The 26,090-nt window shown below is 40.4% G+C and overlaps 1 protein-coding gene across 1 annotated transcript in view; it reads left to right on the forward strand.

Moving 5' to 3' along the window:
- The first annotated feature begins 9,958 nt into the window (after positions 1-9,958).
- The window catches only part of SPTLC3 (serine palmitoyltransferase long chain base subunit 3), a 138,411-nt gene continuing 122,279 nt past the window's right edge, over positions 9,959-26,090 (forward strand). Inside the window, exon 1 of the mRNA XM_032859192.1 lies at positions 9,959-10,410. Within this exon, the coding sequence (XP_032715083.1) occupies positions 10,294-10,410 (117 nt within the window). The 5' untranslated portion in view covers positions 9,959-10,293. The remainder of the gene's footprint in view (positions 10,411-26,090) is intronic.

Raw genomic sequence — 26,090 nt, forward strand, 5'->3', positions numbered from 1 at the left:
ACATAAATGAATATATACTGTATAATTCTGTTTGATAAAAATAAAGAGGCAGAACTGATCTATGGCGGTAAAAATCAATATGTTATGTTCTTTTGGGGAGAAGAGAGTAATGAATGGGGCAGGGCATGAGAAGATTCTGTAGGAGAAGCTGTCCTATTTCTCCATCTGGGTGATGATTCCTAGATGTGTTTGCTTCTTGAAAATCCATTGAGTTGTACACATAGTTTTTTTTTTGTCTAAGTAATTAGACTGCGATAAAAAATTGCTATAAAGGGGCACCTGGATGGTTCCATCAGTTAAGCATCTGCTTGTTAAAATAAGCAAAACCTTTGGCTCAGGTTATGATCCTGGAGTCCTGGGATTGAGCCCCATAGGGAGCTCATTGATCAGAGGGGAGTCTGCTTCTCCCTCTGCCCCTCACACAGCTCTCTCTCACTCCCTCTCTTTCTCTCAAATAAACAAATAAAACTTTTTAAAAATTTTCTGTTCAACTTGAATAAAGCCATGAAAGCCTTTACAAACACACATTTACTATATTCTTTTTTTTAAATAATAAACTAAATTAAGTGACCTTCTGTGACTCTTCATATATTTTAGATTATTAGTAATAGGCAGGCAGAATAATGATTTTCCAAAGACGTCTATACCCTAATTGCTGGAAACTGTGAATATGTTACCCTACATGGCAAAAGGGATTTTTCAGATGTGATTGAGGTTATCCTGAGATTATCTTGGATTGTCCAGACACTCACAATCTAATCATATGATTTCTGGAAAGCAGGCAACATTTCCCAGGTGTGGTCAGCATTGATGTACAACCAAAGAAAGATGAGAGAGATGCAAAATTGCTGGCTTTGAAGATGGAGGAAGGAGGCCATAAACCAGGAATGGGGGTGGCCTCAAGAAGGTAGAAAAGCCAAGGAAACAGCTTCTTCCCTAAAGCCTCCAGGAAAGAATGCATCTCTGCTCATACCTTGATTTTATCTGAGTAGGACCGAGGTTGGGCTCTTGACTTACAGAACTGTAAGATGATAAATTTGTGTTGTTACAGCCAAGTTTAGGGAAATTTGTTGCCACAGTAGTAGAAAACTAGCAGGGATAATGAACATATAATTTCCATTTATCTTCCCTGGTTAGCCAGATACAAAAGGATTTTTTTCCCATCAAAGCTTTAGAGATAGATTAGTTTTACTTTTTATGCAGATAAAACACGTTTTCTGAACACTTTCTTCATTCACATGCTTAGTGCTTTTATGATGCTTTTATGATGCTGTAATTAAAATTCAGGACTTTCCCCAGCTAGGATTGTAGAGACTCTTGTTCTATACATGTCCCACAAAACTTTCCTATCAGAGACAGAAGGTTGCAGCTTTCCTGCTTCTCTTCCAAGTTTATTGAGGTTTTACTCAATAACCACATTTAGTTTGTCCATAAGCTGTCTCTCTTCATCTTCAGGGTAATCCAATACTGATCATTCAAAAGATAAAATTAGCTCTCTGATCAACAGATTGGTGGACTAACTGGGGTTCATTTGTCCTTGTTTAGGTTCCCCCAAACAGACTCTGAGACAAGGATTTGGGTACAAGCATTTATTTGAAGGGTGTCTCCAGGAAGACTGGAATAGTAGAACAATGAAGGGAGAAAAGCTAGTAATAGGTGTTTTACTAAGAAGCTTATTGCTGATGGTAACAGGGACTCAGTCCCACTGCAGAGACTTGAGAGACTATGGCCACACCTCGGAAGGGTCCCATAGAAAAGAAGAACACAGACATGTATGCACCAGCTCTTGCCTTTCATTGGTTTATGGTTGCTCCCAGGGGTGTGTGTCCCCAGCTTGACTAGCCACGATGCACAACAGAGCACACCCAATGACTGAAGAACCCATGCAATGTAGAGAGACACAGGGAGCAGCCGGCACATGAGAACGGGCTGTCAGGGCCCCCAGGGGACACCAAGAGGATATGAATGAGGCACAGACTGTCTCTGCCTCCCTGGATTTGATCTACTTCCAGACAAAGGCCTGTGGTGAGAAAAACTATAAATAATGAATTATTCATGACTTCCCCAATCACAATTGTGCACAAAATCCAGAGATGTGAACACTAACTTCATTAAGAGTAACAATTTTTACCCCATAGCAGACAAACTGGCATGGTCGCTCTCTGGGTTTTCTCAGAGAATTGAAATAACTTCTTTGCCAATTCAGATGTAATGTTCAGTCACGTGTAGTATGTTTTCCCTTTGCCTCTCTCTTTCCCATTCTGGGGTTGCCCACATAGAAGTCTGCTATGAAGGGAGTAGAAAGTGAGGGGCCATGTTTCTGCTCTGCTGGGTTTGCATAGTCTTTCCACAGTGTAATGCATCCAGTCTTGCTCTCGGCAACAGTGAGTCATGGCACCACCCCAGATGGTGTCCTGGGTGGTCTGTGGCACAATTCACTATGCTACTAGGCTGCTCAGTGCTGAGCAGTGTCACTAAGACACAACAGGTATCCCTCCTTATCCTTCCATGTATCCATTGACAGCTCTGTGATTTGCTGGCAGCCTTGAGTAGTCTACCTCATCCTCAAGATCACTTTCCAGTCTTGCTTGGGTCCCACTAAAATGCCTGCATTTCCTGCCACCCACTTGGGGGACAGGGTCAATCAACAGGGCTGGGAAGTTTCCTACAACCACCTGTCTACATCCTTTCCACACACCCCTCTAGCTCCACATATCCCTCCCGCCACTAGGAAAAGACTTCAGATTTACCTCCTCACTTGAAGAAGTTGATCTGTCTCTCCTCACTGTTACATGACTCTTTTGTCACCTATTTTCCCACTCAAGCCTCACATTAATGCTTTCACACTACTCTCTCTGCCTGAAACATTCTTTCCCCATCTTGTCTCCTGATAACTAGCCTATTCATGTACGAAGGTCTGGTTCAAATCCTGCTTCTGATGTGTGGTTTTCCACAGCAGGCAAAATTGTTTGTTCCCTCACCTGTGCTCCCTAGTTCTCGATTCTCCTCTCACATTAGTTTAGAGCTCTCCGTGTGTCCCTCTTGCCCACAGTTCTTCAAGAGCAGGACTGTGTCAGAGTCATCTGGGATGAATGGGTTTTCACATCTAATTATCCATTTCAACCATTAAAGAGATAACAAAGTAAAGCTTTATCAAGAATTCAAGTCAACAGAATTTGAGAATTCAAGTGTCCAGTAATTTCCTTATAATATTCTACTTGCATAATAAAGAAGCAAATGTAATTAAAATAAACTTATCTCAGAGACATAATTTTTTAAATCCAGATTATGACCCACATTTGGTTTCTATTCAATCTAGTTACACTGTTAGGAACCTCAACCTCACTAGTAGGGTACACTTGTTCCTTAAAGTTGGGTAATTGTATTTTTAATCCTGGGAATGTTGAAATTAATAAGGAGGTAATAAGGAAAATCAAACTCATAGTATTAATGTTTGCCTGTTAAATTTAGGAATAATGCATGTGTGTGAATGACATTAAAAAAATCTGTAATATTTAAGGTGATTTCACGTAGCAGTTTTGTAATTTTAAGTTGAGACATCTAATAGAACACTAATTCATAGACAACATTGGACTATCAAGGAGAACTTGGATTTGCCCTAAGCATATTTAAATTTATTAAAATTATATACAGCCACTTCAGGAAACAGTGTGGAGATTCCTTAAGAAATTAAAAATAGAGCTTCCCTATGACCCTCCAATTGCACTACTGGGTATTTACCCCCAAAGATACAGATATAGTGAAAAGAAGAGCCATCTGTACCCCAATGCTCATAGCAGCAATGGCCACAGTTGCCAAACTGTGGAAAGAACCAAGATGCCCTTCCACAGACCAATGGATAAGGAAGATGTGGTCCATAATACATTATGGAGTATTATGCCTCCATCAGAAAGGATGAATAGGGGCGCCTGGGTGGCTCAGTGGGTTAAAGCCTCTGCCTTCGGCTCAGGTCATGATCCCAGGGTCCTGGGATCAAGCCCCGCATAGGGCTCTCTGCTCCATAGGGAGCCTGCTTCCTCCCCCCGCCCCCTCTCTCTGCCTGCCTCTCTGCCTACTTGTGATCTCTCTCTGTCAAATAAATAAAATCTTAAAAAAACAATAAAAGAAAGGATGAATACCCAACTTTTATATCAACATGGATGGGACTGGAAGAGATTATGCTGAGTGAAATAAGTCAAGCAGAAGGAGTCAATTATCATATGGTTTCCCTTATTTGTGGAGCATAAGAAATAACACAGAGGACACAGGGAGATGGAGAGGAGAAGGGAGTTGGGGGAAATTGGAGGGGGAGATGAACCATGAGAGACTATGGACTCTGAAAAACAATTGAGGGTTTTGGAGGGGTGGGGGGGTGGGGTTTGGGTGAGCCTAGTGGTGGGTATTATGGAGGGCACGTATTGCATGGGTGTGGTACATAAACAATGAATTGTGGTACACTGAAAAGAAGTTAAAAAAATAAATTTAAAAATTTAAAAAGAAATTAGAGGTAATATTTATAAAGCACATATTACCATGGCTGGTTCATAATAAACTATTAATAATAAATTTTTTATATAAGCCATTTTTTTACTTGGCGAGGTTTTGCTTATTAAGGCTAGAAGTCTCTCCAGTAGCCTTTTGAAGTTCTTAAAAGAACATAAAATACAAGTGTTGTTATGTTTCAAATTTTAAAAGGATTTAATTAAATGTTACATATTTTAAAGCAGTGCAATAACTCAGTTTATAAATGGCACTGTTTGTTTCAGGAGAATTTAGCCTACTCAACATGCATTAGTCAAATATTAGTGAACTCATAATCACTAGCACAGTTTTCTTATTTCATACAAAAGTCATAACAAGATTTATAGATTGAGGGAAAAAAGATTTATAGATTGAACTTATCTAGGTTTTCAATTTGTAATTTAATATGCCAAATATTAATTTAAAACCCACTTAAGTAAATCATCATTGCTTTGTGCTAAGAATTCCTTACGGGAACTAAGAAACTCTAGTGAAAAAATAAAATTTTCTGATTAACAAAACTAGGTAGGTTTCATGAGGAGTTCACCCCCAAACATCTGGAACAGCTGGGTTATAGGAGAGGTTCTGGAGTACTTCTGAGAAGTACCTAATTTTATGTTTTCAGAGTCTCAACCCTGAAAATCTGTGGGAGGAAGGGCAGGGAGGAGATGGTTGTTGAAGTGTAGTTGACACACAACGTTAACACTACAATTTTACATTAGTTTCAGGTATGCAATATAGAGATTCAACATCTTTATATATTATGCTATTCTCACCACAAGTGTAGCTAAAGCTGTCACCACACAATGCTGTTATAATACCGTTGACTATATTCTCTATGCTGTGCCTTTCATCACCATGACTTATTCAGGGAAGCCTGTACCTCCCACTCCCTTTTACCCATTTTTCCCTTTCCCCAAGCCCCTTCCCCTCTGGCAACCACCGGATTGTTTTCTGTATTAATGGGTTTATTTCTGCTTTTTGTATATTCATTTGTTTTATGTTGGGGGTTCCACATACAAGTGATATGATATGATATTTGTGTTTCTCTTTCTGATTTACTCCACTTTGCATAAGTTTGGAGTTTTCTTTTAACAGATGCCGTTCAACAGCTGAAGAGTCCAGACATCCATAGGCTTTGCTGAGGGCATTCTGAAGGTAACTGCTGCCCCAAAGACTCAGGCCCACCACTCCTAGAGGATGATTATAAATGAAGAAAAACAAAATCACTCCACTGCTGCTGACTTTGGGGTAAGAGTCATCAATAACAGGATTTTTCTAACTTCAAATAGCATTGCCATTCTAGTAGCCAATGTTTCAAAAGAAAAAAAAAAAAAATCTGACGCCTGACATCTGTAGCATTGGTATCTGACCTTCTGATGTTATGGTGTTTACAAACTATTGATAAGAAACCCTTTTGATCTGAATTATTTCGACACCGAAAATTTTCTAGACTGGATTCTTTAGGGAATTTAAATACTTCTCTGTAGAGGAATCCCAGACTATCCAATCCCAGGAGGAATGGAGGTATTGTTTGATGTTTGCATTTATTTAATAGACATAAGACCTTCAGGGATCAGGAGGCAAAATAAAAATTTATTTCTTATTTTGCTAATTCAATAAAATGTCTCAAACCATAACACCTTCTGTTATTTCTCTTTGTAGTGGTCGATGGTTGTCTGAAGGAGAGCTATCATGATATGTGGGAAAGGGACTTGCTCCGGACCCAGAGATTCTAACTTGGGCTCTCACCCCTGCTTCTGCCCCATGGCCCTGTGTCTTTGGAAAGTCACTTAACTTGTGGCAACTTTGGTTTTCGCATCAGCGTCACACTCCAATACATAAGTAAAGATCAAGTCACAGAGAATGAATAGATTTCTAGACACTGTAAAATTCTGACCATTTATTTTGTTCATTTCCTCCCTTTTCTGCCAGTGTTTTTGGAACATGTTATCAAGCCTCTGAACATCTCTGTCTTGCCTACTTCTATAAGCAGGCATCTGGGCCAAAAATTCCCTTCAGAGAATACCAGAAGGCCATGGTTAACTAATTTCATCTTTGCCTTTAATACACAAATGGACAGGGGCGCCTGGGTGGCTCAGTGGGTTAGGCCGCTGCCTTCGGCTCAGGTCATGATCCCAGGGTCCTGGGATCGAGCCCCGCATCGGGCTCTCTGCACGGCGGGGAGCCTGCTTCCCTTCCTCTCTCTGCCTGCCTCTCTGCCTACTTGTGATCTCTGCCTGTCAAATAGATAAATAAAATCTTTAAAAAAAAATACACAAATGGACAGGTTTCTTTTTACTTTCACTAATGGGGTATCTTGAGTAGAAGATATGAAGGTGCTTCTAACTCTGGGTTTTGAGGGGTGGAGTCTATGTTTGTCCCGTTCATTATTGTATGGAAAAGCTTAGTGAATACCTAATACATCACAATTATTTGAATATTTATTAAGTTTATTGGTTAATCTGAAGTGTGTTTCATTATTCAGAGACACCAAATCATACCCAATATTTAGTTGGTGTTTAAGTGTTGCTTGATATCTTAATATGTTCAAGCTTCTATAACAACATACCCTATACTGGGTAGCTTATAACCAATAGGAATTTATTTCTGATGGTTCTGGAGGCTAGAAGTCCAAGATCAAGGAACTGGAAGATTTGAGCCTACTTCTTCTTCTTCTTCTTCTTTTTTTTTTTTTAATTTCTTTTCAGTGTAACAGAATTCATTGTTTATGAACCACACCCAGCACTCCATGCATTATGTGCCCTCCATAATACCCCCCACCTTTCAAAGTCCATAGTCTCTCATGGTTCATCTCCCCCTCCAATTTCCCTCAACTCCCTTCTCCTTTCCATCTCCCTATGTCCTCCATGTTATTTGTTATGCTCCACAAATAAGTGAAACCATATGATAATTGACTCTCTCTGCTTGACTTATTTCACTCAGCATAATCTCTTCCAGTCCCATCCATGTTGATACAAAAGTTGGCTATTCATCCTTTTTGATGGAGTTGAGCCTACTTCTTAAATGGTTATCTTTTCACTGTTACCTCACCTGGCTGAAAAGGCAAGGGAGCTCTAATCTCATTTACAAGGAATCCCCCAACAGGAACTAATCACCTCCTAGCTGCCCCACTTGCTAATACCATCACCTTGGTGATCATAATTTCAGTCTGTAAATTTAGGGGGACACAAAGATTCAGACCATAGCAATCAATGTCCTTAAACTCAAAGCTACAACTCAACTCAAAGAGATCGCCACACTTCTTTTGACTGGAGAAACAATGAGTCACCATGATTACACGTATGCACTGTACCTGATGTTAAATGGTTGATGTGTTGAGATGATTTTGTGCATATAACAATTCACATATCCCAACACGTCAAGTAAAGTAGAAAAGTTTCAAGGGTAAGAACATGTAGTAGGTATTTCCTGAAGGTTGGTGAATGATTACTTAATGTTGGTAATTGGGATGAGGGGAAACAAAATGATGCAGATTTCAGTTTTGTTTTAAGATGTTTTCTTTACATATAGTTTTTGTCCCCTTGTAAAAGGAAAGTAAAGAAAAATAAAAAGAGAAGGAGGAGGAGGAGACAGAAGGGTAGGAAAAAAGGAAAAAGTGGAAATTTGAAACACAAAAGGGAAGGAGAAGGGAGAAGAAAAGAAAAGAAGGTGGGATAGAAATACCTAACGTTCAGAATTTAGTTATCTCGAAATCTTTTTTCCAAAAATAATCTTGTATGGATCATTAGAGCTGAGTCAAAATAACACTGCGTCTTCAACTTGTCTTCCTAAGTAAGCTGGGGCAGGCAGGCCAGCAGTTATCGTGTGCCTCCTATATTTTCTTTTTTCTTTTTTTTTCTTAAGATTTTATTTATTTATTTGACAGGGAAAGACACAGAGAAAGAGGGAACACAAGCAGGGGGTGTGGGAGAGGGAGAAGCAGGCTCTCCGTTGTGCAGGGAGCCCAAGGTAGAACTCAATCCCAAGACCCTGGTATCATGACCTTAGCTGAAGGTAGATGCTTAACAACTGAGCCACCCAGGCACCCCTCTGACATTTTGCGTAAGTCTAGAAGGAAATATCCAACACAGATTTAGCCTCTGACTCCCAGCATAACAACCATGGAAGAGAGAGACCAGTAAAAAGCTAGTTCTGCTCTGACGACAAAGTTAGAAGAAATGCAATAAAAATTCTGAGTTTGAGACACCAAGGGGTGGGCACACTTGGGATTAGCCCCATCCCATCATTTAGCCCAAGACCTTATCTTACTCCTTTCGCTCTCCCTGGGGCAGAAAAGATGGCAACCCTCCTATGCAAATCATGGTTAGAAAAGGCTTTATCATCACCTCCGCCATAAGCCACATCTTTCTGGAGGGAAAACAAACCCTATCCAGGAGAGCTGAGAACCAAGAAATGAGGCTCTAACTACAGGGGCCATCTCTATTTTTCTGTTCTTGTTTTTTGCTAATGTGTGTGTCTCTGTTTTTGTCCATTGGCCCAGTATATGGCTGGGGTTTTTATTCCCATGTGCCTGATGTTAAAAAGTCTCATTCAGGGGAACCGTAACAGTGGGCTTGGGAGGACGGAACAGGCTGTAAATGATGGACACTGTCCCAAAAGCACAATGCCATCTGATGGTGATGGAACGCAGTTGCCTAATGCACTGAGAGAGTAAGAGTTAATGAGTAAACCACAGGTGTTCACGGGACACGGCAGTCGCCACCTGCCTCACAACACCTGTGTCAGGAACAAACCCAAGCCACACGTATCTTTCCCTGCTGTCCCACTGGACGTTAGCCCACCAGAAATGTTTTTCCCTTCTTAGCTGAAGAAACGGAGGCAAAGGATAGTAAATGGCTCTCCCAAAGTCACGTGATAATGCAGACTTCACAAGAAACTGAACTTTCTGTCTCCCAGATTTGTGCGCTCCTGGAATCCTTGATGAGTTAATACCTCTCCTTAGATCCCTGGTTTTAACATCAGGTGGGTTCTGAATAGTATTACTTTTTTTTTTTTTTGGCCATTTTTGGATTATGGTAAAATCCACATGACACAAAATTTCCCATTTTAACCATTTTTAAGTGTACAGTTCAGTGGCATGAAGTACGGTCACATGGTTGTGCAGCCATCACCGTCACCCACGGAACCAGCTAAAACTCTGTGTGCCCTTGAAACAGTGACTTCTCATTCTTCTCTTCCTCTGGGCAGTCCTGGCAGCCACTGTGAAGTGTTTTTTTTTTTTTTTCCCCCACAGGAAAAAAAAAAGAGCAGTTTACAGCCAGCAGTTGTAATTAGATATAGGAGGGAGAGGGTGGGGATAGACGTAAATTCGGAACTGACTACATGTAGGAGACCTTGACTGTGCCGTGTGTGTGTGTGTGTGTGTGTGTGTGTGTGTGTGTGTGTCTTTAAAAGATGCTCCACCTCCCAGCCCGCCTCCTTGCAATTTGCCACTGGGGTTTTGCAGTCTCCTGATTTCCTCTTGCCCCCCAAGGAGCCAGCAGGGGCAATCTCCTTTGTAGTTTCAGGAGCAGGTCTGTTGCCCTGAAGATTGCATTCTGAGCTGAGGAGTATAAAGGTAACCACTTGTTTTTCCTTTCAAAGATCTGCCCCAAAGATAGGCTGCGGCTCTCCTGGAAAGCCTGATAGGTAGGATTCCTTCAGGGGCTCAGCCCAAAGTGCTTCCTCCCATCCCCTCTCCAACTTCCAAGCCAAAGCTTGCCAAGAACCTCTGGAAGGAAACCTGCTGGATTCTAGCATTTCGCACAAATGGCTAATCCTGGAGGTGGTGCTGTTTGCAACGGGAATCTGCACAATCACGAGAAACAGAGCGACGGCTCAGCCAGTGGAAACTGCGCGAAGAATGGGATAGTAAAAGAAGCCCAGGTAAGAGACGAGAACTCCCTGTAGTCTGAATGACTTGGACCTCTCTCCCTCCTTCTCTCCGAGGCTGTTTGGAGCTGCTGCACTGAAAGTCCTTCCTCTGAAATGTTTTATGTGTTTTGACACTTCGGCTAATTTCAAATGCTTGGCTACGAAAAAGTCGAGCTGTGGATGAAGTCGAGCATGTCTCTGTACAAGAGCAGGTACACAGACCCGAGAGCCTTAAACTCCCCCCAAAACGAACATACCTACTAGACTTCTGCTTTGTTGTGAGCATTTTGGGGGGCAAAGCGCTGACTGTTCAGACTGGTCCCCTGCATTTCCGTGCATCAAAGGATCACAGCAAGCTACCCTCCTCGGGCTTGGGAAGGAAAAGAGCAGGGATAGTAAATGTGCTGAGGTGGTGTGGTGTGGGCGGCATTTTTCCCCAGTGCAGGAGAAATGCCTCTCTGGCTGAAAGGCGAATTCTTTGCCCTGTTTAGTGGAGTATTGTCATGGCTTACAGCTTGATTTGGGGCCAGAGCCCTTCTTTGAAAGGACATCACAGGCATTCCTTTCTGAGACACTTCAGAAAGGGTGGCTTATTGTTCGCGCTGCACACAGGAACTAAACAGGCTTTTCATTGTTTTCCCATTTGATACTTTTTTGTCTTTCTTGGCTCTTGGCGCTGACAGAATGTTGGATGGGGATGTGCCGGGGGGAGGAGAAACTTCAGAAATGTTGTTAGTGTATTCAAAGAGGGAGCCCGGGTATACGAGGCACCTGTGAAAAGGCAGTGCCCTCCTCCTCACGTAATGCCCTCTGCTAAAGCAACACAGGTGAGCTCATCTGCTTCAGGAGCAAATTAGCATAGCCAAACAGGTGGCTTCACTCTTGGGAAATGCACAGCTGGGCAGGGAACCTGTGCAGTCCCGCATTACACATCCGTCCTCAAGGAGCCAGCACCCACCCAGGAAGAAGGTCAGATTGATCTAAGATCACAGGACAGGCATTACTGGCTGGGGGCTGGCCCAGCCCTCAGTGAATTGAATTTATGCTTCCAATTTGAAGAGGTGGGTGGGGAGGGACACTCTGGAGCCTGGGTGGGGGGGTGTCCCAAAATGTGTTCCCCTCTTAACAATAGGCATTACCCTAAGCTTGGATGGGTCCACTGACCCAGCAGAGTATCTGAAACGTATCACGATATGAAGAGAAAACATTCAACCCCTATCTTCCCCAGAGGGCAATCCTAATAATATCCACCCTCTGTCTGTCAGTGTTCATTCGGAGGGCTAACCACCCGAGATGCTCCTATCCCCTGACATGCTGGAAACACCGGCCACACAACCGCTCACCCTCTCATCCAGTCTGACCCTGAGGCCTCTCGTTTGGGCAGAAAGGCCTTCAAAGCTGTTCTTCTGTCTCTTTAGTTTATCTTGGTTTTCTAACCACCTTCTCGTGTCTGAGGCTTGAAACTTAGCTAAATGGTTACAACCACTCCTAAGTAAAGATGAAACTCAAGATCCTCGAGATTCATTACTAAGTACTCCTGTAAGATAGAAAATACTCTTGGACATCAAGGCCTGTCTCAGAGCAGAAGGAAACAGGAGGATAGCTGCTGCCTCTTCCAGAGCTCCCTCTGACGGGCCATCCAGAACCTGTTGGTTCAGATATATTTAGATGTTCCTAAGTTGGAACTGGCTTCCACTGAAAGCCTCAGTTATGACTTGAAAAATATTTTCCAGAAAGAATAAACCCGGCTGAGATCTTGGTGCAGGAAGACAGACAAGGGCCTGTTTTCCCCCTTGAGGAGGAGGTAGTCATCTTGACTACATGATTGTTGTCACTAGTTTTAGTACATTTTGCTTTAGAGACCTTCAACCAACAGATCTTAACCCAAATCCTTGACAGCTGGCAAGAGCAATTCATAAAGGCTTACAGATCTCCTGGGCCTGTGGTCTTCCCAACACGTTCTGCCAGGTTTAAGGTCGTAGGAAGTAGAATCGAAGATTATACCAGCTTCTCCCAAGATCCCCTCATGCTTTCTCTTCCTGCTTCTTTGCAATCATACAGCAATACCTCTGTTTCTTTTATGTGTCACAGGACCCTGTGGGACTCTGAACAAAGGGTTGTTTGGTGCAAAAAAGAGTATGCAAGTCATTGTTAGTCACTCTCCTTAGAACCTTCCTTCTCTTTGTCCCAGTGTAGCCTGGTTTCAACACCCTCGTGGGAGAGCCCAGCTCACTACCCTGATACCAAGTTGAGCAAGGGAGCGGACTCCTTCTATCTGGAAAACTTCTAGTTCCTTTTTGGAGTTTTTTGGAGCTTGACCCTGTTGTGTGTTGTGTTCTCTTTAAACCCCACATGACCTGAGGATGCACTGATTCTTGGTTTTCATCACTGATTAAGTCTCTTTATTTGTTCACTCGTAATATGTCATCCTACCTCCGACTTCTGACAGATGGAGCCTCAGTCAGTAACAGAACACTCTTGTCCTAAAGGATTTATTCTCTCTGCTCATGAGCATATCCATATACATGATGGAAGGGCCCTTAATATCTTAACTCAAACTTGTTATTTCCTATTGATTTACTTAATACCCATAAAATTAACTGGGGATTACTAGTCACATAATTGCTTTTTCAATCCCACTCATTAATCCTGACCTGGCTATACATTCATATTAAGAAAGCCTGAAGCTGGGGAGGTAGTCCTAGTGTCTTCTTTGTTCTAAATACTGCATCGCCTCCAAGTTACCTTTTCATGGGATGGGGTCTGCATTTCCCCCTTGTTACCCTGACCTATAGGATCAAGGAAAACTGTTGAACTTCTCCCTAATCACTCCTTCCCTAGAAAACAAAAATGTCCCGACATTAGAGTATTCTAATTCGCTGAGTTTTTGACCCTGAATGTTGTACTTTACAAAATGTAGTATAGACAGAACTGAGAGGTAGTTGCTCATTCTACCGTTTATTTGTTCACGCACCAATATTTATTAAGAATCTCTTGTCCCTGGGACATATAAAGATGTACAAAATAGGACTATTTAGCTATTAGGAAAAAGCTTATATGCAAATTGAGCAATAAATGCATTAAGTTAAATGATGGTACAGGACAAGAGCTGTCACAAAGCAACTATGATTTAAGGACAAATGAGTGGTACAGATATTAAATACCAGAAGTTCAGAGAGAAGGAAAACAATGGCCTATGTCAGTGAGATGCTATATACCAGGACTCAACTAAACACTTTACATAGCAATCTCCTAGGCTCTCATTCCAACCCCATGAAGTGGTAGCATCATGTCCAATATACAGATGAAAAAACATAAGAGGTTAAGGAACCTGTGCAGAGTTACAGGCCCCATAGCCAGGATTTGAACCTAAATCCATATTGCTCCAAAGCCAGTTCCCTCTCTACTATATTCTAAGAAGCCCCAGGTTGGGGTGGCCCATGATGGCTTTGTAGAGCAGAGAGGACTCAGACTGAATTTGGAGACGTTTGAAATGGCAAAGCAAATAAGGCTTTTATTCCTGGGGGCCAAATAAAGAAAAGAAGAGAGAGGGACCCCAGAGATGAATGTAAGCATTGCTAGGTGAAGGGCAGGGGAGCAGAGGTCATAAATCATTCCAGAAAGGAAGGGGGGAAAAAGCAAAGGCTGTGAGGCATGACAGAGTACAGAACATTTGAGACACTTCTCTCAGTTTGGTGAAGCTTCAGCATAATAGAAAGGGCCATGCCCAGTTGGTACTTAATAAATGTTCCCTGAAGGGGAAAGAATAGGCAGATTTTTGGAAATCCTTCCTAGCTCTGTAACCATTGAATATGAGCCTCTGTTCTCCTTACTTTTTCATATCCTTCTGAAGCCTACAATGTCCTGGTACATCTGCTTCTCTGTTACAGTATAAACTTCTGGACAGTGAGAACCATGACTTACAGTTTAATTGCACATAGTGATAGCTACCTGACAGGCCCTTGTTACACCTCCATCCATACCAAATATTCATGTCTGTGGGGATCGTCTAATCTGCACACTGATGGAGACAGTGGTCAATAATCTCACCAATTATAAAGAGAACTCATAAACTACAAATTTTGGAGATTCCTTGCAATTGCTCTGAATGCTCATCCACTCTTTTCTCCTACAATCATTTTCTACTAGCTTTTATGTTTGGTTCTCATTTCCTTTACCATATCCTCAACGTGACAATGTTTCTCTGAGATCTCCTTAAAGAGTCTCATTTTTTCACGGGTTCATCATTCTAAAGCATTCCCATACGTCAGATGCTATAGTCATTCAGATGAAAATATTCTGTCTTTATTAATAGTAGCTCATCAGCGTAGCAGATAAGTAAATAAATAACTATAATATTTAATGACAAGTTCTATAATAGATGTTGCAATTATTTATTACTGTATAACAACTACTCCAATACCCCCCAAATTCAATAGTTTTAAACAGTTGCTGATTATTTCTGTGGGCTATGAATTCAGGCAAGTCTTGGTAGGGATGGCCGTCTGTGCTCCATATGATGTTTAATGAGCATCCTATATGGACCCACTGAGACCTTGGTGCTGGCTGTTGTCTGGGGAACCTTGTATCTCCTTCACAGGGATACCCTTACCATGTGGTCTCTCAGTTTCAATAGAGTAGCTTGAGCTTCTTTAAATGAAGGCTAGCTTCCAAGAAAGTGAAAATGGAAACCACACTCCTCTTAAGGCTTAGGTTCACTTCTACCTCATTCTGTTGTCAAAGTTAGTCACAAGATGCAAGGGGAAGAGAAATGGGCTCTGCTTCTTAATGAAGCAAGCTTGCAAAGTCACATTACAAAATGTTGTGAGGGATCAGAGAAACTATTGTGACCATCTTTGGAAACAATCCATCACAGCAGCGATCTATGAACCATGTTTGGAAATACACAGAAGGAAGGGGGCATCTGACCCAGGATAGGAAGGTAAAGAAGTCACTCTTGGCTTGACTTTTAAAGGCAGAGTAACCAGGCACAGGTCATGGAAAGGCATCCTAAACAGAAGGAAACACTCTTAGATACAAAACATCAAGGCATGATGTGTTTGATCATTGGATGTTGAGTAAATGGAACTAAGTTTTGGATGTTTAATGGAGATAAGCAGGTAATAAGCCTGTAAAAGTAGGTGGGATAAGCTCATAAGATACCTTTTTCTTAGTTTACATTCCCCCAAGAAACAGACTCAGACATAAGGATTTGAGACAAGAAACTTATTTGGGAGGTGAACCTAAGTATTAAGGGAATGGAGAAGTGAGACACAGAAGAAAAGGAAGTCAATACATTCATGAACAGGTTACCACTGTTGGCAACTAGGGCTCAGATTTTCTTTTATTTAGTGGGGGCAGGGGCAGGCAACTCGATAATGGTGTAGAATGTGCCTCAAAGTTATTCCGACTAAGTCACAAGAAAAAGAGGTATATGTAACTAACACCTGTCCTTGATCAGTTGAGGGAGTCTCCCAGGAACATTAACAATAGAGCACTCCTAGCCTGACCCCATAGGACCAGAGAGAGCCCTCAAACTGAGTTATAGGTGCTTGTAGTAAGAAATCATTAGAATGCCAGGAGATCTGGATAGCAACAAAAGTGTATAACCATATATATTTGTAATGAGGGAGTTTTGAGAAGAGAACCAACATGATCAAATGTGGTTTTCTCAGGCTGTGTGGGTTTTATCTCTGGTGACTTTTAGAACATGGCATTGTGGATTATCTTTGGCCTAATGGACTAGTCATTATGGAAGACTAGATTATGCTATTAAGCAACATAAACAGAACCTCCTACTACTGTAGCTGGCAATGGAGAAAACAAAAGCAGTATGTCAGGGTTAAATATCATTAACATGATTTTCTCCTTTTGCATTCAAAGAAACTGAAAAAGTAGAAATTGTGAAGAAAAATGTGGTGGACTTTATCTACATAAAAATCTAAAACTCGGTATGGGAAAAAAAACATAAAGAGCAATGAATAAAAATCAGTTGGAAAAAGTAATTGAAATAAAAGCTTCATTTACGCTAGCATCAGAAACATGTTTTACTTGGGAATGAATGTAAGAAGTGAAAAATCAATTTGAAGAGAAAATCAGTTTTGAAGAGCAGCATTTAAATGCTGCTGAGGGACATAAAAGCAAACTGGAATAAGTGTAAAGGCATACAATCTTCATGGATAGGAAGACTCAAGATAAAAACTATGTTAATTCTGCCTAAATTAATCCATAAATTTCATGTGAGCCCAATAAATGAAATAACATCATTTTTTTGAGCCAGATGGAATGATTTTTAAAAATAATGTGGAAAAATTAACAAACAAGAATAAACAGCAAGTTTATGAAAAAGAATTATATTGAGAGGGAACCAGCACTACCAACTAATAAACCATGTTATGCAGTGTAAGAATTAGAGTAGTTTTATAGTAGCACATGGAAAACACAGATAAATATTGTATTAATTGTTAAAATTAATCCATAATAGTGCTAAAATATAAATTTTTAATAATAGTTGCATGTAGAAACTATAATAGGAGCCATAAAAAAATCATTGAAAATTTGATGACATAAAAATCAAATATTTCTTGGGGCACCTGGGTGGCTCAGTGGGTTGAAACCTCTACCTTCGGCTCAGGTCATGATACCGGAGTCCTGGGATCGAGCCCCATGTCGGGCTCTTCACTTGGCGGGTGTCCTGCTTCCTCCTCTCTCTCTGCTTGTCTCTCTGCCTACTTGTGATCTCTGTATGTCAAATAAATAAATAAAATCTTTTAAAAAATCAAATATTTCTTTCTTCATGGCAAGAAAACAAAAATAACACCATAAAATAATCAGAAGGTAAATTACAGACTAGGAAAAATGTTTGCAATTCATATCATGAGATGTTTTATATATGTGTGTATATGTGTATATGTGTGTTTATATATATATATATATATATATATATATATATATATATATATATATAAACTTTCAGAAACCAATACAAAAAAATGTACAAAACCAAAGCAAAAAATATAGGGAAAGATATGAAGAAAGTCCAAGTGGAAATACAAAAGGTAAGAAATGGGAAAAGATCAGGGAAGTGAGAACAGGGAAGGAAAGAAATATACTAGAATCAGTTTTCCATGAGAAGGGAAAGAAAAGATTGTATTTCATGTTGTGTCTGTATGATATAAAAGCAAGTTGAGGGGTGCCTGGGTGGCTCAGTGGGTTAAGCCTCTGCCTTCGGCTCAGGTCATGGTCTCAGGATCCTGGGATTGAGCCCTGTGTCAGGCTCTCTGCCCAGTGGGGAGCCTGCTTTCCCCACTCTCTCTCTGCCTGCTGCTCTGCCTACTTGTGATCTCTATCTCTGTCAAATAAACAAATAAAATCTTTAAAAAAAAAAAAAGGTAAGTTGAAACTTAATTGGTATAATCTAATTATTTTGATCACTTCAATTATAACAGTAAGGTCAATAAATAACATTATTGGTAATTGCTCCCTACCAAGTCCTTTTATAAAATTTGCCTCATTTAATTATCATAACAATACTGCCAAATGGATATTATGAGCCATGTTTGTAGAGATGAGGAAATTGAAGCTCTGATAACATAAATAAGTTCCCAAGGTCACACAGCTAGAAGAAAACTGGGACATAAACTCTACATCTTACCCCTTAGCCAATTTCTTTTTACTCCCAACACTTTGCCCTAGACCCCATGATATTATCTGCTTTCAATTAAAACTAAGCCTAGAAACCTTTACTTTAAGAACTGAAAATAATTCCAGTTGCCTCAGTTATCAAAGAAAAGAGTCTTATGCTTTCATTGTGACCACAAATAGTTTAGATTATCATGCTCCCACTCCTAATACATGTTGGCCTATAGTTAAGAACCTTGGGAGGTAATCAAGAAAATAATAACTATAATAATCTCCAACATGTATTGAGTCTTTCTAAATGCCAGGCATTCTAAGTGCTTTGAATTCATCATCTGCAACATTCCTCTGAGGTAAATACTCTTATTATCAGACCCATTTTATTTTATTTTATTTTATTTTATTTTACTTTATTTTATTTTATGATTTTATGTATTTGTTTATTTGAGAGAGAGAGAGCACACACAGGGATGGGAAAGGTGGGAATGGGAGGGCAAGGAGACTCCTCACTGAGCTTGGAGCCCAGGAGGACTCCCTCCCGTGACCCTGAGATCATGACTTGAGCTGAGATTAAGTCATATGCTTAACCTACTGAGCCACCCAGGCAGCCCTATCAGACTCATCATAGAGGTCTGATAGAAGGAACAGAAAGTTTAAGTAAGTTAACCGTAGTCCTCAGCTCACAAGTATCAACTCTGGGTTTGGAAACTAGGTTTGTCTAATTCTAGAACCAAGGTCCTAGTCTACACTGCTTCTCTAACCACAAGATATTAATAGAAATAGGATTCATACCATCTTCCACAGGGAAGGGGCAAACTGAACTCAGCCTTGAAGGGCAGACTCAGTGTGGGTTAAAGGTATTGTGGATTATTTTGCTTTCTTTATTGTTCTTTTTTTTTAATTAATTAATTTATTTATTTGATAGAGAGAGAGAGATCGATCACAAGTAGGCAGAGAGGCAGGCAGAGAGAGGGGGAAGCAGGCTCCCCGTTGAGCAGAGAGCCTGATGCGGGGCTCGATCCCAGGACCCTGGGATCGTGACCTGAGCCGAAGGCAGAGGCTTTAACCCACTGAGCCACCCAGGCGCCCCTCTTCATTGTTCTTAATGAAAATTTAGCTTAGCACCAAACTGTCACATACCAGAGCTTTCAGTACAAAACATAGTCCACTCGTGGACAAACTACATCGATGCACTGGCCTTCCCCCACCCCACTCTTCACTTTAAACAACTCTGAACTTAAAGAAGATAGACCCACATAACTCTAAGTCATATGGACTCAGACTGAGCCCCAGATGTAGCTCTGGAGATACTCAGTTTTTAGAAGCTTTTTTAAGGGCACATGGCCACCCTGAATAGGCAGTTAAATTAGCACAAGATTTCCTGGTTATAGTGACAACTTGGACATGTGATGTGATATATGAAGGATAGTGTGCAAATTCTTTGGGGTATTCCCATTGAGAGATGGAATCTATTCCACTCCCTTTGAATCTGGGCTGGACCTAATGACTTACTTGGCCAACAGCATGAGACAGAGAGGATAATCTGGAACTTCTGATACTAAGTGACAGGAAGCCTTGTAGCTTGAACCTAGTCATCTTAGAACACTCCCTCTTGGAACCCAGCCACCATGCTTGGAGAAAGCCCAAGCAGTCCCAAAGAGAATTCCAAGCATGTCCTTGCTGTGCCCCTGGCTAAGATGCAGCACTAATGTAGACCGTGTGAGTAAGCTACCTCAGAAGTAGGTCCTCCAGCCCCGGTGTCTATCTGCTTCTATTGATACTTCATGCGGTAGAGATGTGTTGTCCCCACTGAGCCCGCTCAAATTATAGACTCCTGAGCAAACAAATGATGTTTTAACGGTTGCAATGGTTTGTTAAACTGCAGGAGATAAAGGAGCAGGTGGATATTCTCTTTCTTTGAAATGCCCAGAAAAATCCCTCTGCAGTCTCACTTAATAACCATTTTTAGTGCTAACATTTGCATTTTGAAGGAAGAGTTTGTTTGGGCCATCCATTTGCATTTAACCTGAGGCAAAGATGTCTTTCCCAAAGCTGTACACTTTTATTTTGTTTTGCTTGTGTTTTGAAACAAGGACAGTATGCTTTAAGATGAGGGTCTGGCGGGTATATCCAAATACCAAATACGAGAAACGCAAATATCACCAGTGCAAAACCACCATCATTTGAACGCTATCAAATTTGATGTGTAATTACTCAACCCGAGGAGGCTGTAATTCAGTGCATTATCTATGAAGAAAGAGCTGACTCAGAAGTATATGTGTGTTCAGGTGCAGATGTTTTTATTAATTGAAAGAATACATGTTTTTAATTAATATATTTAATATCAACCAATTAAATACTAATTTTATCTATTTATTTAAGTTTCCTAGAACAACTTTCCCTTTGGAAGTACTGCTAAAGTTAGATTGATATTATCCTAATTATTTGCAAGAAATCAACTACATTTATTTTTAAATACACTTAATCTTTTTTTTATAGAATTATTTATTTCACAGAGATCACAAGTAGGCAGAGAGGCAGGCAGAGAGAGAGGAGGAAGCAGGCTCCCTGCTGAGCAGAGAGCCCGATGTGGGGCTCCATCCCAGGACCTTGGGATCATGACCTGAGCCAAAGGCAGAGGCTTTAACCCAGTGAGCCACCCAGGCACCTCTAAATACACTTAATCTTTTTATTACGTATTGTCACATTTGTCTCAGTGGACCTGAACTAATGTAGTTTTTCTGGAATTCTGAAGTATACCAACCCATAAATTATGTGAGAAGGAGCTGTTGCCGCCAAATTAGAAACGAATTAAATTAGACTAACCATTTTAAAAAAACACAACAACACTCTAAGCATAGTTCTGAGAAGTATTCAAAATCGTTCTCCACAATCTACTTTATTAATCATACTGCCAATCTGAATATTGCAGCCTCAAGAGTTTTACCATATTGGGTGACAGACCTTATGATTTTCAAAAGTGGAAATCCAAATGGGGTAGGAAGAGGTGCCAGAGAGAAAACTATCCTGATTTTTAAGTATTGGCATCTAATCTTTAATAATCCAAATAGTGTGGATTTCAAAGATACATTGCTACCAGCCACAAATCTGTAACCTCTGAGCTATAAGCATATAGGATGGGAAAACTAAGAGGTCGTTAATTGAAATATTTTATTTGAAAATTGTTCAGGGAATTTGGGTCTTCCTAACTTAGACTTTATATTTTTAGAAAGCAATAGATGAGTCTCACATCTTCATTTTCTTGAGTTTTTATATTAACATTTGATCCTAAACTGTATAAGTCTTAGGAAAAAGTATGACCAACCACACATACTTGAATTCCCCGACCAAATATTAGGTCCCATTTGTCGAAATGTCCTAGAACTGACAATATTTTATTGGTCAGATCTCATCTTCAAGCTTCATAGGAAGTGACATACAAACCTTGCATTAGATAATGCAGTCATAAGGCCTGGTCACTGTTATGTTCTCTATATAAGCTATAACTGGGCCTTCAAAAGTAGCCTTAAAAAAGGCTTTGTGCAAGTCATGATCATCCTCATAACTACAAGTTATTCCTGACTGTTCTTTCTCTGCCTTGTGGGGCTTAGCCTCTTAAAAGTCAAGGATCCTCTTGAGAAGGTGATAGATACTTCCTATGGAAAGATGAGTGTGTCCGTGAATCACAGGGCTTTCCATGTAGAGAATTCATGCCAACCCTGATTTTCTCAGATCCCCGGGTTAAGAACCTTAGCTCTGGAGTGCCTTTAACTAATTAGGCTACATCTGCTCTCACAACCCAACCAGAAAAACCAGCAAGTCAACCTCTCCAGAGAAGATAGGGTAAGGGATTCACAAGTTGATTCACCAGGGAGAAAAACATACTTAACTCAGAGCCATTCAGGTGACAAGCCCTACATGTGTTATTTATTTATTTATTTATTTATTTATTTATTTATTTGGAAAATTTATGTTAGAATTTTGCCTTCTGAAACTACAATGTAGTCATACTTCTTTTACTATAAAACTACTTTTAAATCCTCCACTTAAAACCTTGAGTAAAACTGAACTCAAAGTTAAAAGGTATTTTCTTTTCTGGTGGCTTTTCACACCCCAGCAACTCTCAGGATTTCCCAGGAAATCACTTAAGGAGGAATGGATAGCAGGAAGACCGATATTCAATACCACATAGAGTTGGTTTTTTGAGTCCCAGCTGTGCACCTTACTTTGACATTCAGTCAGTCAGCATATTCATGATCCTACTTCCACAGTATATACAGAATCTATTTCTCACCTTCACACAGCAACCATCCCAGTCTCAGCCACCATTACCTCTCACCTGGATTGTTACAGGAGGTTCACCTCTTCTCTCTGTGTTCCAGGTACCTATTGCTGGCATAACCAACTATCCCAACACATAGTGGCAATAAACAATAATCATTTTATTATGTTCATAGATCCTGATGGTCAGGAATTCAGAAAAGACACATCAGGACAGCTCCTGTTCTGTTCCATGATATCTGGGGCCTCAACTGGGATGACTCTGTTGGCTAGATATGGAACAGCTGGGCCAGAAGGATCTGTCTCCAAAATGGCTTCCTCACTCCCATGTCTGGCATCAAGGTTGGAATGGCTGAAAGAAAAGACAAGTAGGAATTACCAATGTGGCCTCTCTAGCAGAAGGTCTTTAAGAGTGTTTTCTAGCAAATGGAGTAGAAATCTCATGGCCTTTTGTGACCTAGCCTCAGAGGTCAGCTTCACTTCTACCCTACTCTATAGTTTGAGATAGTGACAAGTGAGCCCACATGTTTCAAGAGGAAAGGGGCCTCCCCTCACCCCAATTTCCTAATGGGAAGAATATCAAAGAATTCATAGACAAATTAAAACCACCATATTCTGCTTTACCTCTGCCTTCCCATCTACCATCACCAGAAAGACTGTTTTCAACAGAACAGCTAGAGGGATCTTGTTGAAATGGAATCCAGAGATGTCACTCTTCTGACCAAATCCTTCCATGGCTCCCATTTTACTCAAAAACAAAATCCTTACAATGATCTAATAAGGTCCCATGGCTTTCTCCTCTTCGACTCATGTCCTGCTCTTTTTCCCAGTGCTTAATCTGTTTCAGCAACACTAGAGCAAGCAGGCGGTACACATCCTCCCATCTGGGGATATTCACACTTCCTCTCCTGTGTGTACTTCCTAGATGTCCTCATACCTGTACCCTTCCTGCTCTCAAGTCATCACTCAAATGTTACTGTCTCTGTGAGATACAAGCTAACAACCCTATCAAAAATTGCAAACCTTCTCACCCCTTCCTTTCCCTTCCTGATTGTTTTCATTTGTCCTTAACACTATGTACACACACACACACACACACACACACACACACACAGATTTCCAATCGCTTGCCTGCTTCATCCTCTAGAATATAAGCACCATGTGGGCAGGGATTTCTGTCTTATTTACAGCTGAATCCCCAGCACCTAGACCAGAGCCTGTACATAGTAGGTGCTCAATAATATCTGTAGAATGAACAAAGACCACCTATTTGTGTTAATCCATTATTTGTAAGAATTCCATTTCAGTTTATTTTGTTTGCTATTTAAATTGCCATTTGCGGGGTGCCTGGGTGGCTCAGTGGGTTAAAGCCTCTGCCTTCGGCTCAGGTCATGATCTCAGGATCCTGGGATCAAGCCCCACATCGAGCTCTCTGCTCAGTGGGGAACCTGCTTCCTTTCCTCTCTCTCTGCCTTCCTGTCTGCCTACTTGTGATCTCTGTCAAATAAATAAATAAAATCTTTAAAAAAAAATAAATAAATTGCCATTTGCTTTCCATATGCCTCGTTCTTTAAAATATGGGGAAAGCCCCACTTAATGTGATATACAGGCTTCTTTGTAAATTTCAAAGTGTAAAACCTCTTACTGATTAAATTATAGGGCTCCTAACCTTTGTTGGAGTACATGGCCACTCTTCACTGTCCTCTTTTTAAAAATTACCAAAACACTAGATTAATTTTTTTTTAAATCTTTTTTTTTTTTTTTAAAGATTTTATTTATTTATCAGAGAGAGAGGGGGGAGAGAGCGAGCACAGGCAGACAGAATGGCAGTCAGAGGCAGAGGGAGAAGCAGGCTCCCTGCAGAGCAAGGAGCCCGATGCGGGACTCGATCCCAGGACGCTGGGATCATGACCTGAGCTGAAGGCAGCTGCTTAACCAACTGAGCCACCCAGGCATCCCGGAAACACTAGATTAATTTTTAAGACCAGGTAGCTACACGCTTTTATACTGCTATCCAGATATTATATATACTCTAGGTATGGGGTCAGGGAACATGCTTTAAACAAGTGGAACTTTTTGAAGTAAAGGAAAATAGAAATTAAATATCACTGACCCATCCTGATGATTCCTGTTTCTTAGTAGGAGATGAAACACACCTGGATTAGAGAGAAAATGACACATACCTCAGGGTATATAAGCCTGTCATCTGGTTTTAATAAAACTCTGCATTCTTAGGGTTGAATGTCCAAATAAAGTCAGTACAATCTGTTCTCCCATGAATGTCCCTGTATATAAAATGATTTTTAAAATATCATTTAACAAATGTTTACATCACACAACATGCTAAGAACCTTACAAATACTACTAACTCACTGTTCCTCATAACAACTATGTGAGTTTGATACTCTTACTCTATCCCATTTCTTAGATGAGTCAACTGAAGATATAAAAATTAAGTAAATTTGCCTAAGAGTAAACTTCTAGTTAGTAGTGCTGGGCTGGGCCCAAGTTCTATGTTTTTATCACTAGGGAAAAAAAAATGCCTTTTTCTCAAATGTCTTATTGTGAATATTTGCAAAATCACATAAAAATTAAAGCAGCTCTATAGTAAATATTCATATACCAATCACCTAGATTCTCCAATTAACATTTTACTATTTTTATTTTATTACATATCTATCCATTTATCCATTCTTTTATCCACTTATCAATCCTTCTGTTTTATGCATTCCAAAGAAAGTTGTAGAATCAGTACACTTCACCCCAAATCTTTCTGCATGAATATCATGTGGTTTCAATAGTTGTCTACAGTTCTTTTTTTTCCCCTTCTTTTGAGGTAAAATCTACATATAATAAAATGCACAAATCTGAATTCCACCACTCAGTAAATTTTGATCTACATTGCCTTTTGATGTTCTTATCAGGAAAAGTTTCATAATATAGTTTTGACTCTGGAAAGATCTTATAAAGCTCTCCACTTAACATCGGAGAGTTCAATCTTTGGATACAGTGTAATAACCAAACCAAATGAGAGTTCATCCACCCGGCATGCAGCAAGCCAAGAAAAACTGACGCAGAGCTTTGGCTGTGAAGGAAGATGGGCTATTTATTGGGTGACGTCACCCAGGAGAACAGGGAGCTAATGCTCAAAAATCCCAAACTCCCCAGTGGTGCACAAGTCAGGGTTTTTAAGGACAAAATTGCGGGTGGGTATCTTCTGAGAAGGTGGACACTATTGATCCGAAGCCCATGAAGTCACGTTAATAGATGTTACCTAGTTGCTTCTGGTGCCCCTCTGTCTGGTCCTATGGAGGCCTATTGCCTCTCAGAAGACTTGGAATCTGAAAAATACCTTTGTTCTTCATGTTGGATATTCTGTTGGTGTATCTGGTTCTTTTTCGTTCAGGATAGTACTGCCTGCATGTATTCAAACTACTTGTACATGCATAAGCTAATGAGTTTGCATTTCTTTATGTTTCTTTGAATTTGAAAGCATTCTTATCTCTTGAGCTTGGATCTGTATGTCCCCTGGCTAGTCCATTCATGCCTGGAAATGATATGACCCCTATGTTCATTCTTCCATTTGAACTAGCAAGATGCATGTGGGCTTCAAAAAGAAGTGAGTAATGTGTAAATTGGCATCTCCTGAGTTAAAAGAAGGCTCAACAGAAGGTTTGTCTAGAGAAACTTCCCTGTTGCACACATAGAATTCCAAAGGGATTAAGAGCCATTTTCCTTTTTTGGCCTTAGTATAATCCATCTGGAAGAAAGAG

The sequence above is a fragment of the Lontra canadensis genome, unplaced genomic scaffold (assembly GCF_010015895.1).
Source record: "Lontra canadensis isolate GAN:19392208 unplaced genomic scaffold, GSC_riverotter_1.0 scaffold16, whole genome shotgun sequence".
Lineage (NCBI taxonomy): Eukaryota > Metazoa > Chordata > Mammalia > Carnivora > Mustelidae > Lontra > Lontra canadensis.